The sequence below is a fragment of the Chenopodium quinoa genome, unplaced genomic scaffold, assembly GCF_001683475.1.
Source record: "Chenopodium quinoa cultivar QQ74 unplaced genomic scaffold, ASM168347v1, whole genome shotgun sequence".
In the NCBI taxonomy this organism is placed as follows: domain Eukaryota; kingdom Viridiplantae; phylum Streptophyta; class Magnoliopsida; order Caryophyllales; family Amaranthaceae; genus Chenopodium; species Chenopodium quinoa.
The window spans coordinates 2,833,402-2,848,625 of record NW_018744093.1 but is presented as its reverse complement, the minus strand read 5'-3'; the positions used below and the strand labels follow the sequence as shown (position 1 = coordinate 2,848,625).

The following is a 15,224-nucleotide window of genomic DNA, read 5'->3' as shown; positions in this document are numbered from 1 at the left end:
AACCTACTCATTGTTTTTGTGTTACAATTTAAAAGGGTTATATAGTTTTAGGTAGTTTAATTGACTCTAATATGATACGAAGTAAGATGTAAGTAGAATAGTTAAGATTATAAAAAGCAATTCTAGACTTCAATCATCAGTTTAACGTTTTAGTTGATTTGGTCATGTACTGTTGTACTTGTACAGGATATCAAAACCTCAAATTTCAAAGTATGAGTGGTGGAAACAATGACGTCTGAAATTATTGATAATTTTATACATAAAATTATGTATTGACTTGTATTAATTTTCTGAAATCACGTCTGAAAAAGCAATCCTGAATACTGAAATAGTTAATGGATGCAACTAGATTAACAAGTAAAAGAATGGTGATTTCTCTAGTAGTGTTACATAATAAATACAGAAAATTTTGATCCCTGGTACACTTTTGATGTTCACTTGCATACCAACTCTGTTCTTTGCACAATATTTAATTCTTCTAGCCATGCAGTGTGAAAGGGGCAAGGATCAGGTTTTCCTTCAGAAATTGCCTTATCGGAAAGTGAATAGAACCAGCCGTTTCTCCATTTGAACTGCAAGAATAGATTAATGAAAGCATTAGAAACATATAGGGCTAAGCGGAAAATAACATAATCTCCCTAGTGATTTTCTCTTTCAATTTGGAGCCGTCCCATGTTCTACAGCAGTCTGGCCATCTCTCTGAAGTCCTTTAATAGCAGAACTCGATAATTAAGAATAATAAGGAATGGATAAACAATATAAATGTCAGAGATCATTGATAAAAAAGAGATGAGATTCACCTCTTTTACTGCCGTGGGGAAGTGTGCTACAGTACGTGAATAGGCACATAATCTTTCTTCTATTCCTTCTTCAAATGCCAAGCCCTTTTCTGTTGCAGCTGCAGATGCAAGTTCAGCAATAAGAGCTGACACCTGAAAACATGTCGACAGTTGAGGTTGTATGCAAAGAAAATTTATAATAATCGATAGATCTAAACCTTCATAAGCTGATTTATATTCTCGTCTACACGCAAAATTATGCACACTAACACGAGTGAATTGCCTTATAATACAAGCTTGTGTTAAGAAGTACAGTAGAAGAAAAGCAGCAACTTATTCAGTAATACAGTGAGCTCTCTTCAGCATTTAATATTGAAGCTTCAAGAATCCTTAGTATAATCATCAATACAACAATCAAATTGGTAATCGTCTTCAATAGGCCACACACATCTATATGGATGAACTCTAGTTTCTCGGCTTTCTCCTTGGTCCTCTATGCTTAAACCAATAAATATGAATCTCTGCATAATTCAAAGTTCACATATGTTGCTTTCCCTTTTTTTTTCCTGTTTTATTTTGTGTCATCAACACATATATGTCTTGACATCCTGCATCAGTTAGAAGGCATGGAAATTCTAACGATATACAGCCAAGAAAATAAGCTCAACCTCGACTAGTATCTTCTTCCAGGAAGCATCAAATAAGAAGAAACTATGGAATATTCAGCAAGACTAAGAGCTAAGTATTCCATAGAAGAGGAAAAGAAAGAAAGAAGAAGAAGAAGAAGAAAAAAAAACCAGGAATTGTTGAGAAATAAGTGTCAGCAAGAAGGATGATGGTATATTCCATTTCCCTAAGGATGGGGCATGAGCAGACCACATATACATGATGAGCTTAGGAAATTAGGGGCTAGATCCTGTTATGGAACTTTTAATACATCTGGCACAATGAAGGAGAATTTAAGTTGGCCATCTTAACAATCAAATTTCATTAAATTTAACCATACCTCTGATCGGTATTCCTTCTCTACAGTACCCACTGTTGCTCCAGGATGACGGGCTCCAACAAGCATAAATGCTGAGATCCATATCAGTTTCTCTAACATCTGTTTCTGAAATGATTCCTTATCAAGTACCTGCAGTCATCAGCAATCAAGAAAATTTACTTATTTAATATGCTCTAAATATAGGCCCATGCGGCAGTGCAATGGACGGATTATTACTGCTAATCAAATTCTAACATCAGAAATGACATAGGAATATTATCATAACAATCCCAACATAACTTTTATTCTTTTAAAGCTATATTTTTTATTTGATAACTTGATACATCTCTTTATATAAACTTATAAATATATTTTTATTCCAAACTCATTTTTTTAAATTCATTTTTAAGTACTAGTAACTTAAATTTGCCAAAAAGTTTGAATTTAATATTATGCAGTGGCTTCCAAAATTGACTTTCACATTTTCTTTTTATCTCAATCACTATCCTGTTTCTTCATTAAAGACCTTCCAATGCAAAATTTACTAAGTGACTGTTATGGGGTAATTTTGTACATTGGTTGACCGACGATGGTAGTCAAAGACCGACGACCAAGAACGGTGGAATTGGTCAAGTTAGCCATGCTCCCTAAAATCAAGGAGATAATCTCTCTTTCTAAGAAGAAGTCTATTGAAGTCGTTGACTGTATGTACACTCCATAAGGTCTACATTCAGCAAAAGACCCAGTAAAAGAGTGAATAACCACCATCTCCTATTTTCATGGAGGGCACCCTAATTTTTCTCCACCCGTCTATTAGCTACAACTTGAAGTTCTTTAAATAGGGAATAACCTCCTCCTATGAAAGATCAACTGATCTCACGTATAAGCTCCCTCTCAACATACATTATATACTATTCCTACTATCTAATATATGATCTCCATCCACCTAAATCTTCCACTAAGAGTTCCTAACCAACTACTATATTCTAATCCTAAATAAGAAGTTTATCCTCTACGAATATCATCTTAGCCTTTCGTATCCTTATTCCACTAGAAGTAAAACTACTATAGTTTATTCTACCACAAATGCTACTACCAATCTACTATATTTTAATCTACTTTACACCATTACAAAGACAAACTCCTACACACAATACTCCATCAAATTAATACCTCTTCCGTATGTACTACTATACACTGAATGTCATGCCCTCCATTTACTTATATTAATCTACATTGTATTCTATATGCATCAAATACACATTGTACTTGTAATTATAGGCTTTATGCCCGTCTTATAGTGGTTTAGTGGCCTCATTGCCACCCGTGGTTTTTACCTACTTTTATCGGGGTTTTCCGCGTTACCATATCGTGTTTGCCCTCTCTTTCTTTATTTTCCCGTCATTTACTTTCCGCATTCAATATTTTTTATTTTAATTTAGTTGATCCGTAGCCCGTATCCCACGTCAAATCCTAGGTACGAACTTTAGCATAAACAATTTGGCGTCGTCTATGAGGATGCAACTAGATTAAAATCTTAACCCTACAAAAGTTGCTCTCCAACATTCAAACACATTCCCATCATCAAGATATATCCAATCCCGTAAAGTGACTTTAACCGCATAAGAATTGTTCGTGGTCCCGGCAACAAGATGGTGACGTCATGACGAAATGGTGACGTGACGGAATGATGACGTCGGCGACAGGACGATGGCGTCGTGACGGGCGGTGACGATGCGACAGAATGATGATGCCATGTGACATGTGACAATTGTTAGAGGTGGTGATCGTTGACGATAAGATAGCGATCGACGTCAAAGTGGTGATCGACGCCAACCCAACTCAAAATGCTACAATAAGGCGATTATCCTTGACGGCCTTAAGAGTTCTGGTAATGTTCCTCCTTGTGGTTTAATTTAACTAACTATTTTATGTCTCCTTTAAGCTATGACAGACTATACGTCATCAATGAAGTAAACATCACACTTAAAGGGAATGACGTCATGGAAAACGCCGCTTTAAGTCACGGGTCTCGTGATGTCACAAAATTCAGGGTTTGCCGTCATACACAATATTATTTTTTGTTTAACTAACATCATTTTTAGGGGATGTTGTCGGTGAAACAGGTATTAAAGTAGTCAAGTGACGCCAACCATCAATGTTGATGCCAATAAGGTCATTGCAGTCATCAGTGAGCAATTTGACGTCGTCAATAACAGCTCGATGTCATCTGTTACCGGCAATTTCGACGACGACACCAGTCAGTAATATCGTAGACAACCTAGTCCAATTATATATCATGACATAAGCTTAAGTAATGCTTATATATATCTTATGATGACTAACCTATGTACCAAGCGTAATTTTAGATAAAGTAAGATTATAGGTGGAGATTTATAACGCTAATTGATTGTGACATCGGAATATTGTCATCAACAACAGAAACAAGTTGACAGTAACATTATATTTTGTGGCTAACTTCATTTCGTATATTTGCATTTTTCATGAAGTTGCCACAAGGGGGCAAGATATTATACTTTGAATATTATTCTAATGCTTCGATTCTTTTTTGTCATTTAACGCTTGTTAATTCTCAATGCTCTAATACTTAATGCTTTGGTTATTATGACTATGTCAATACTTTTTTATTTTAAAGGCGGTTTTAGTTCCTAACACTTCGATCATTTTACTTTGATCCATTATTATAATACTTTGTTTGTCATACATTCTTTATACGATTACGAATATTTAATGTAATTTCGAATATATATGGCGAAGTATGATATTTGCTTAATTAGTTAACAATACAGTTTTATGTGAGAAAACAATTATAGATACAACGTCAACCTAGAACATGATGTTGGGGGCTTGACACCCAAGATCACATATGGGACAATGGAGGCTAGACACGAATGAGATCTTCTCGAGTGACTCAACATTGGGGGCTATATCACAATGACATCTCCTTAAGGTAAATTTCTATTATTTAATACATGCCGCCTTCAATCTAACATATCACTAAGTGTGGCAGTCATCAACACCACCAAGATACGCCACATTATCAATTTTAATTTCTAAATTTACATTTGTCATGATCATGATCATGATCTTTAATTGGTTGCCTATCTTAAAGTATTTATTTTTGTTTCTATTGATCATCTTCATTAACGTATTATTACTTTGATTTTCTAATTAGCATTGTCATTGACATGATTCTACTAGTTTTACTTATTTTCTCCATCATCTTTGTTGACATAACAATACCCATAGTTAAATTATGTTTTCGTTACTTGGCTCATTTATTATTATTAATTGGTTATCAGTAATTCTTGTGATGAAACATTTGGTTACACTTTGATTTATAAATGAATGTCATATGCAATATTTAAATCTTTTTATGCGTCGTTTACACTTAACATTTTCAATTTATTAATGATTTGATGCAAAAATCCGACGTTAGTGTTTAGAGTGACGACGAACCGGTTACTCGAAGCCGAAGTTAAGCGTAATGATTTCAATATTATGTATGACAACATCATATACCTCGACGCCATGAAGATGATGGCGTAAGCAAGGTTTATGATGACACCTGTGGAGACAAAACCTCAAATTCATGGTGATGACGACAAAGGGTCACGCTAGCAAATTGTAGAGATATTGACAAAGGATTGGAACATCAGATGATTGTGATCAAGGGCCATGACGACACGAAAGTAAACTATAACCCATTCAAATATATTTGATTTGGTCGTCATATTCTTTATCATTCTTACTTTATGTTACTTACATGTTAATGATGTATGCTATTTTTAGAAATAGCGATTATTTTAACAACATATTTCAAATGCTAACGATAAGTCACTAACCAAGACGTCGAAAGAATAGCCATTGCTTTATCCTATATTTTGAGAATGCAATGAACAACGATGTCAAAGGGAAAAAGGTCATGACCAAAGCTTCAAACGACAATTACTCACAAAGGCGCCAGTTCTGACATCCCCAAAAGGGATGAGGAAAACTGCCGCTCAAAAGAACATTGTATCAAACAAATCCCGGGCAAAATAGACCCTAGTGTCAGACGCCAAACACCGTACTTGAAGTACCAGTTTAATCCTTCGTGTTCAGCGTCAGACGCCAGGACGCAAGGGGTATTGGCGCACAACGATGGCCATACAACGATAGTATAACTTTTTTATAAGTTATTCTTCAAAAGTACATCGAAAGGATTAATCGTAACGATTGATCATACTGACAAACGAAACACCGCAAAGCGCACAAGCACATATAGTGTCTTAAGTCTACAAAGTGTCATAAGCATATAGAGTATCGTTAGTGTCGATAAAAATCGTTTTAGAAAAAATTATGTTATGCATTTGCCTGTGAAACATTTTATTTTTCGTTCTCTAATTTAATTTGGTTTTCTTGATGCATCCGTAATATAGACACATAATGCCCAAATGTCGGTAGCTCAGGAATTACATTAGAGTTTATCCTCCAATACAAAGCCATGCAATGATTATATTTGCTCACTAAGTCTTTATTTTCAAGAATGTTACAAAAGTTATCACATACGATAAATATTTTGTGCTTTAAGCACGAGACAAAGCGATCGAATGTTGTCTCCGTACAAAGACAACGTTTGAAATGTTAATGGCCTGAATTTATTATGAGTGACGCCAAGTGTGAACACTAAATACTTTCAATGACCTTAGCGTCAGACATCGCAACAAAGTTCTCTGATTAGCTTTAACGCCAGAAAATGAGTTAATACATTAAGAAAATCTTTATCGATTGCATTCAAATTACATACGTGGCCTTGCCGCCGGACACTACGTTGAAAAGAGTTTTTTTCGCCCAAATGGGTTTGACACCATGTCATGACAAAGAGCTAACGTGTCATCGTTTATTTTTATGTAATATTCATGGTAGTTGACATGATATTATGTCAAGACGATTCAATTGCCTGCTTTCGAGTAACAAACCCTAAAGCAACATTACGATCATCAACAGGTTCGGTTTAATGGCTTTAACCTAATGACTTTCATATTAATGAGTTATTATCTTCTAACATATGTTGGTGCAGGATCAAAAGTAAGTATATTTGTTCTCTTATTTTTCTTTTTATAATCATTATCCATATTTAAAGTTTTTCTCTATCATCTAATTGTCGAAGTACTCAACCTATGTAACGACATTTGAGATTTGGCATCATCGCCAATGAACAAACCATGCAGACATTGTCACTTTCAATTCTTGAATGGTCTTAGCACCCGAGTCACCTGTTTTGGCCTTGTCGCTAGTTTACTAGTTGTTGACGATGTTCGACCAACGTTGCAACCATTGTCATGACCAGCGTTCGACGTCGACCAACAGTTCCCATCATTGACGACACCAGTTTCCGTCCGTCGTCAACGACACCAGCTTTTGTCCGTCATTGACAACACCAGCTTCCGTCCGTCGTCGAAGACATCAGCTTCTGTCCGTCATCGGGGACACCAGCTTCCGTCCGTTGTCGTCGACGACTATCATGTGACGTCGACGAATACCTTCCGACGATGATGACTAGCCTTTGCCGTCGATGAATACCTTTCGACGTCGACGAACAACGTTCAACGACGTCATCGACTCTTACGTGACACATACTTAAGCTTACATATGAACAAATTATGACATCAGAAAAAGATCGACGACGAAGGCTTTAAGAGTCAAGACACAAAGGCAACGACACTAACATTGAAATGGGTGAAAAGTGAAACTGAGTATAATTTTCCTAGTTGTCGTGCTCCAACTAAGAAAATAAGGGCCATTGTTATGGTGTAATTTTGTACATTGGTTGACCGACGATGGTAGTCAACGACCGACGACCAAAAACGGTGGAATAGGTCAAGACAATTAGCCATGCTCCCTAAAATCAAGGAGATAATCTCTCTTGCTAAGAAGAAGTCTATTGAAGTCGTTGACCGAATGTACACTCCATAAGGTCTATTCAGCAAAAGACCAAGTAAAAGAGTGAATAACCACTATCTCCTATTTTCATGGAGGGTACCCTCATCTTTCTCAAACCGTCTATTAGCTACTACTTGAAGTTCTATAAATAGGGAATAACCTCTTCCTATGAAAGATCAACTGATGTCACGTATAAGCTCCCTCTCAACATACATTATATACTATTCCTACTATCTAATATATGATCTCCATCCACCTAAATCTTCCACTAAGAGTTCCTAACCAACTACTATATTCCAATCCTAAATAAGAAGTTTATCCTCTACGAATATCATCTAAGCCTTTCGTATTTTTATTCCACTAGGAGTAAAACTACTATAGTTTATTCCACCACAAATGCTACTACCAATCTACTATATTTTAATCTACTTTACACCATTACAAAGATAAATTCCTACACACAATACTCCATCAAATTAATACCTCTACCGTATGTACTACTATACACTGAATGTCATGCCCTCCATTTACTTATATTTATCTACATTGTAATGAAAATTAGATAATACACCCGGGTGCACCATGCTCATGGTGCACCCGGGTAAACAAAAAAAGGCGGAAAGAACATATAGTGTTTGATAAAGAACATACCTATGTTTGACAAAGAACATACCTTTAATATGTTATTTGAGTGTGATCAGTGTGTTCTTTGAGTAAAATTATATGTTCTTTACATTATAACTTATGTTATTTAACATATGTTTATAAACATATTTTTTTTTGGGTTTAATAATACAAAGTATGTTCTTTGAATTTGGCGTGTATGTTCTTTAAGGTCGTAGTGACGCCCAAATTCTATTTTTTATTATCATGTCATATTTAAATTACTTTTATTATCGCACATTCTTTGAGTTTGATTAGTGTGTTATTTAGGTATTAACTATATGTACTTTACAATATAAATTATGTTCTTTTTAACATTTGGTATTTTGAAATTTGATATTGAAATCTTAAATTATTTTTAATTGAAAATAATGTTAGAGTAAAAAAAAACTAAATTATTATGGGAAGTTGATTTTTTTTTTGGAGAGATAGAAAACTATTTTTTGGGGAAATGATATCTTTGGTAAGGATTTTTTAAGAGGTGATCAACATTGACATGACTCACATCCCGACCCGATTCGGCCCGAAATAGGGTGGGTTTGGGCAAACCTAAAAATGCATTTTTAGTTAAAACTCGATCCGGGTTCGAAAAAAGCCCGAAAACCCGCTACTTTTCTACGGGTTTGAGCACGAGAAATTATGATATGGCCCGGCCCTACTCGATTATTTATCACTTCTAAATTTTTCCCGTTAATAATGTGTAATTTTTCAGAAAATTTTATCAAGCTTTTATCTCGTTCTTTTTATTATATCTTTATGTTCTTTGGTAATGCATGTTTTTGTCAAATACAACCATGTTCTTTGTCAAATACATGTATGTTCTTTATGAAACACAGGATGTTCTTTCCGCCTTTTTTTTATTTATCCGGGTGTATGATGAGCACTGTACACCCGTGTATATAAACCACAGATTACATTGTAATTTATATGCATCAAATACACATTGTACTTGTAATTATTGGCTTTATGCCCGTATTATAGTGAATTGGTGGCCTCATTGCCACCCGCGGTTTTTACCTACCTTTATCGGGGTTTTCCGCGTCACCATATCGTGTCTCCCCTCTCTTTCTTTATTTTTCCATCATTTACTTTCCGCATTAAATATTCTTTATTTTAATGTAGTTGATTTGTAGCCCGTATCTCACATCAAATCCTAGGTACGAAATTTAGCATAAACAGTGACTCACAATTTTTTTTTAAAGAGAAGGTTGGAGCATTCCATTGGATCAAGCTCCAAAATTACAAAACTCTTCATTCGTGGAACAAAGACAAACAATTTAATGCACAACTCAAGGTAAAATTGGAAGAATATAATAAAACTACAAATTAAGTGAAAAGCTCTAGTAAGAACACCTCCCTTATGTGAGAACATGTCCTATGCTCTATAAACTAATTGTAATGTTCTTAATTAGTATTTCTTCTCATATAAGAACAATACCCACTAAAGCTTCAAGCTTAAATTCAACCAAGCTCTTCACAAATTCAATGAAATTTAGGTATGGATTTAATTTTGTTTTACCCTGCTCTAAAATAGTCTCTCCCCTCAAAAATAATAATCCTCAGTCCTCAAGTAGACTCCATTGAAGCCAAAGCTCAAGCTTAGATGTACGGAAGTTTCGGTCCATGTTTTATTTGCCTTATATTAACTTATTTCGGGAAATGTAAGTTTTAGTAAGATAAGTTCAAGAAAAAAAAAAAGTTCTGATTGATAAGAGAAACTCAAGTTCAACTTACAACTAAAATAAGTTCTAATAAAGTTTAATAAGTTTAGGGTAATTCTAGATAAGATAAGACAAGTTCAGGTGAACAGTAAAAACACCCATAGAATAAGTTCGCATTTTTCAAGTTAAAGCTTGTGTTTTAAATAACTTTAAGCATTATTATAAGCCATTAGAGTCCATGCTCTAAAAATTTAAGTGTGTTGTTCTAAATTTCCATTGCATATGTTCTATATTGCTTTGGATATTATTCATTCTCTTTTCTTCTTGTATGTACATATTATACATCCTAAATAAATGTACAACATGTCCTAACTTGTAAAACAAAAGTCTAGTTATCTTCAATAGTGGATGCATCCACTCCCAATCATTAGATCTCTTCTAATCCAATGGCCAAGATCTATTCTCATATATATAGAGGGTCAACAAGTTCACTATAGCAAGGTCCTTTGAAATTGCATGAAATGAATTGCAACATAATTAATGTACACACACAAAATTGCAAACCCAGAGTGTTTACCTTACAAGAAAGGCCTCCAGCACGTAATCTTTCTGCTACCGCAGGAGCCCATTTGCCGAAAGCTGCTGTCAGACCTTCTGGATTAGTGTCTGTCTTACCATCAATTGGGGGTTCACCAAGCTTAGCCACCGCAAAATATGCCAAAAGTTGGTCAGCATCACCAAGACCTTTACTATGAAACCATGGCTCCAGCATCCCATTCTGGAAAAAGACCAAATCTGCCAGATTGTGAGTAGGATACAACCATCATCAACATGATCGAAACAGAAATTTTTAATATATCACCAAGCATATTCAAATGTATCTAATTGTACATACAGTGTAGTTTATAGCAGTGCTAAAAAATTGACATTAGGGCAACCAGTTAGTTCTCTAATGTCAATATCAGTATATCACTATGAAAACTCATATATAACTACTATAAAAATAAAAATAAACAGTAAATGAGATATATACTAATATATGTGAAAAAAAAAAAAAGGCAAGCAAGACAAGGCCTAACAGAATTCAGAAGAGAAAATACTTCTCTTCATCAATTCTTATATAAACACATCAAAGTAATGAAAGATTGGCCATGAGCAAGGGAAAGGATGTGTATGTCCTTGTTGGATTGTGTACAGAGGTTTTAGGAATATTTTCACTTTTTTTTTTTTGTTTTTTTTTTTTTTTTTGACGGGAACAGCAAATGAATTTATTAAGCAATAGGAGGGCTTAAATCAGCCATTACAAGCTCAAAGAGAGCACCAGGGAGGTCTTCCATTCAGACCCTAAGATCCCATAACTGCTACTTAAGGATGCTAAACTATGAGCAACCCAGTTCCCTTCCCTATTTACAATAGAAAAGAACAGGAAAGACAAGAGTTTGAGAGCTGCAAAATATCAATAACAATCGAACCAAACGCTGTAGAGTTAACATCAGATTTCACCAAGCAGTTTTATAACTTGAGGAAGTCAGTTTCAAGGCAGAGCTTGTTGAAACCTGATTCAAGGGTGATACTCAAAGCATATCGCAATGCAATAGCCTCAGCAATATCAACATCAAACGCACTGGCAAGTAGAAGCTACAACATCACCAGCTAAATCTCTCATCACAGCCCCCAGCCCCACATGATCATTGCTGAAAATGCAGCATCAGAATTTACCTTAATACCCCAAAACTTGGTGCAGACCAGTGAGTGGGGAATATCGGAGCCTTCACACAAATGCTATTAGCTTCCATCACATGTTAATACTCATCCACCAAGCTCACAGATTTTTGTAAAAGCTCCCCAATATCTTTTTTTTTTTTCCCTTCGTAAACCCAAGCATTCCTACGCAGCCATAAGCTACAAATAATACTCCAAAAAATATTCCACCATTGGTGGTCTTTGTGCTGACTCCTCACCGAACAGAACCATTATATAAAATTGTTGATTTAACAAACCCAACCCTCAAATTTCATGTACAACCAAGTATTCCTCCATACCAAGTTAACCGCTGCTTTTGGTTATGCACAAAATTTAAAGAGAAATTAAGTTGATTAGACTTACTGACTTGGTAGTTAATAATTCAAAAGTCTCAAATGCATTGCATATGTGGACACTCTTCAGTTTTCACCAATGATCCACTACCTATCGATATGCTCTGAATTTGACTATAGTATAACAATGTGTGGTTTCAAGATACCGCCCCGCTTGGGTCTACAGGTGCTCAATTACTTCAACTCGGAAATCAAATGTCCAACAAAAATAATCCACCAGGGGAAATTTAACCAACAAAACTAGTTCACTGGGGAATATGTCCACCAGGGGAAATTTATCCAACAATACTAGTCCACTATGGAACATGTCCACCAGGGGAATTTCCACATGAAAAATAAAATCGAAACGGCATTATTGTACACGACTGTATGATGGATGTACCACAGAAAAACAATTTGATTACATGAAACACCTTCAAATATTAGCAACTAAAACCAGTAACCCAATGATAAATTTACAAATCCGCAACTTCGTCTTGTTACAAAATTATATACTCCATACACACAAATCAATTTGTTTCAAGATTTTCAACACATTGGCATTATCTTGCACGACATCAGGATTAAATTACCCTAATAAAAACCCTTTCAAATATTAGAAATTTATAAATAAACCTTATAATAATTACTGAAACTTAATCACATAAATCAGCATTATAATAAATCAAAAGGCACAATGAAAAAATGAATGAAGGTTAGAACCCTAACCTTTCCAACGAGATTGAGGAGTAACTTGAAGAACACCCTCAAGATCATCATTTCTAGTACAAACTAAAATGGGGCCATCAAAATCAAGAGGCACAAAATCCCCTCTTTTAATCAACAAATCATCACCATTACCCATGTCTTGTAAAGCTCTACCAACTCTTCCACCACCAACAATAATGGCAGGAACAACTTTACTCTTTAAAGTTTCAGGCTTTTCAACAGTAGAAGCCATTGCTGAGCTTGCTGATAATGCTGTTATGGAAGGAGTAATTCTGGGAGTTGAATAATAATGGGATTGTCCCAAAAGTTTTGTGATTTTGGAAATTGGGTTTGGGTTTGAAATGGGTGTGATTTTGGGGAAGAATGATGCAGTAGAAGTAGGAGGGATAGTGAATAAGAATGAGGCCATGGAATAACTGAATGTGGTACTGCTAGTCTGCTAATGCTGGTTGTTGTTGGGTCATGTACTGTTTTTGTGGGACGTTTTAGGAAACTAAGCTTCCTGAAGAAAATAATTACAAATTTGGTTGCGTGGCAAAAGTATTTACAAAAATAAGCTTCTGGGGTAAACCGCTGCCTCGGGCAGCGTTTTACCCTCTATTTTTTTAAAAAAAAAATTCTGCTACAAAAACGCTGCCCCAGGCAGCGTTTTTATAGTTTGACTTTTTTTTTTTCCTCGTTTATTTTTTTTTAAAATTAATTAAAAAAAAAGGCAACAGCATAAAACGCTGCCCCAGGCAGCGTTTTACCTGGTTGGCAGCACCAAACCAGTTTCTTGCCCCAACCCTCAACATCCTTCCAACACCACCCCCAACCTCCTTCCACCACCTCCAACCCCATACGGCAGTGCTCCGGTGCGTGGCCTGGAGTGTAAGCACGGAAGGGTCAAGCGGTCCGGGCAAATGCACCTCTCTGTCCATGGTATCTGTTCACTGACTACGGTATAGATTAAACACAAATATGATTTAACAAGTATTATCTGTTACAGCAAATGTTATTGTTTTATCTGTTACAGCAAACCAAATAACAACTCAAAAGTAATGTTCTACGTCGTTCTGGCTGGACACGTTGTCCTGTTGTGACCTTGCTGATGGCATCTGCTACATCTGGTGGGTGGCCGGTTAGTCTCATCCATTTCGTTGCGTATGCGTTTTGACCTCGGTCGCCCTCTCCCACGAACCATGCTGCTGTCGGCAATGATCTTCGGGCCGACGTACTGCTCCCAAGTTGTCTCACAGGGGATAGGCCATAATTGGGCTGCATACGTGTCGGTGTAGGCCTTTGATTGAAGCGAAGGGTCTACCCATGGACGCTCTGACAATGAGTACGTCGCACAAACGGCTAGAACGTGAGAACATGGGAGATGGAATATCTTCGGTTTGTTGCACGTACACGTCAGAAGTTGAAAGTTAACCGTATGCTTATGACCTCCCTTGCAACCAAATCGCTCCCCCTTTTCAGTTGTGACCTGGTAAATATGCAATCGGCGATTATATGCTTCGACCCTGTGATATCTTGCAGTTGCAGTGTTCTTCTCAAGAATGGCAATGACCTTGGGGGGGTATGGAAGTCCTAGTTCATACCTCGTCTCAGAAGACTCCCTTCTAAGCGTGAAGTACTTGTTAACCCTGTAGAAAGTTAACTCGACAAGAGACATGATCGGTAGAAACCGGGCTCCTTTAAGCACATTGTTAAAAGTTTCAGAGAAGTTAGTAGTACATATCCCAAATCGGCGACCTGCATCGTGAAAGAGAGACCAGGCACTGAAAGGGACTTGAACAATGTACTCCATGGCCTTGGGACACTCCTGACCGATGAAACACAAATCAGTGTGGAGTTTTCTTTCTTGCCTTTGGTAAGCCGCACCCTTGAACGCATCTCTCATCTCGTTGCTTCGCACGTGTGTCCTCAAGTTAGACGCTATGTGGCGAACACAAAACCTATGACAGGCTCGCGACTCAGTGAATCCAACGTTAGGATCACTCATTGCTGCAATTATGCCTGGATGTCGATCAGATATAATGCACAACCCATCTCTTTGCGTGACATGAACCCGAATGCAACCCAGAAACCAAGACCAGCTAGAAGTGTTTTCCCCTTCCACCACCGCGAATGCTAGTGGAAATACCTGAAAGCTTGCGTCTTGCAGCCACCAACAGTGTTTCCCTTGTACTTCCCGTAGAGGTGCGTCCCATCGATGCAGATCACAGGCATGCAAAGTTTAAAACCGTCAATACAAGGACCGAATGCCCAGAACACTCGTTCAAACACCTCCAAGTTACTGTAGTATACACCGTCCACCAAGGCTTTGTATATCCACACGACACACGTACCCGGGTTTGATCGTTGGAGTGCCTGCATGAATTGTGGAAGTCTCTCGTAAGAA

General features: G+C 36.7%; 2 protein-coding genes across 3 annotated transcripts; both read right to left on the bottom strand.

Annotated features, from left to right (window-relative positions):
- Positions 1 to 224: 224 nt before the first annotated feature.
- On the bottom strand, positions 225 to 13,323 carry LOC110692142. Of its 2 annotated transcripts, none has more exons than XM_021869144.1 (5): positions 12,839 to 13,323; positions 10,612 to 10,812; positions 1,786 to 1,914; positions 801 to 932; positions 225 to 572 (listed from the first exon to the last, which is right to left on the bottom strand). In XM_021869144.1, the coding sequence occupies exons 1-5, from the start codon at positions 12,887 to 12,889 to the stop codon at positions 435 to 437; spliced, it is 651 nt and encodes a 216-aa protein (XP_021724836.1). In that variant the 5' UTR covers positions 12,890 to 13,323; the 3' UTR covers positions 225 to 434. The 2 variants fall into 2 exon arrangements, with proteins under 2 accessions (XP_021724836.1, XP_021724835.1); XM_021869143.1 differs by having other exon boundaries at positions 226 to 572; positions 10,612 to 10,829; positions 12,839 to 13,321.
- A 560-nt stretch (positions 13,324 to 13,883) lies between these two features.
- On the bottom strand, positions 13,884 to 14,825 carry LOC110692084. The gene has a single exon (XM_021869068.1). It carries the CDS (start codon positions 14,823 to 14,825, stop codon positions 13,884 to 13,886), a length of 942 nt encoding a protein of 313 aa, XP_021724760.1.
- Between the last annotated feature and the right edge of the window lie 399 nt (positions 14,826 to 15,224).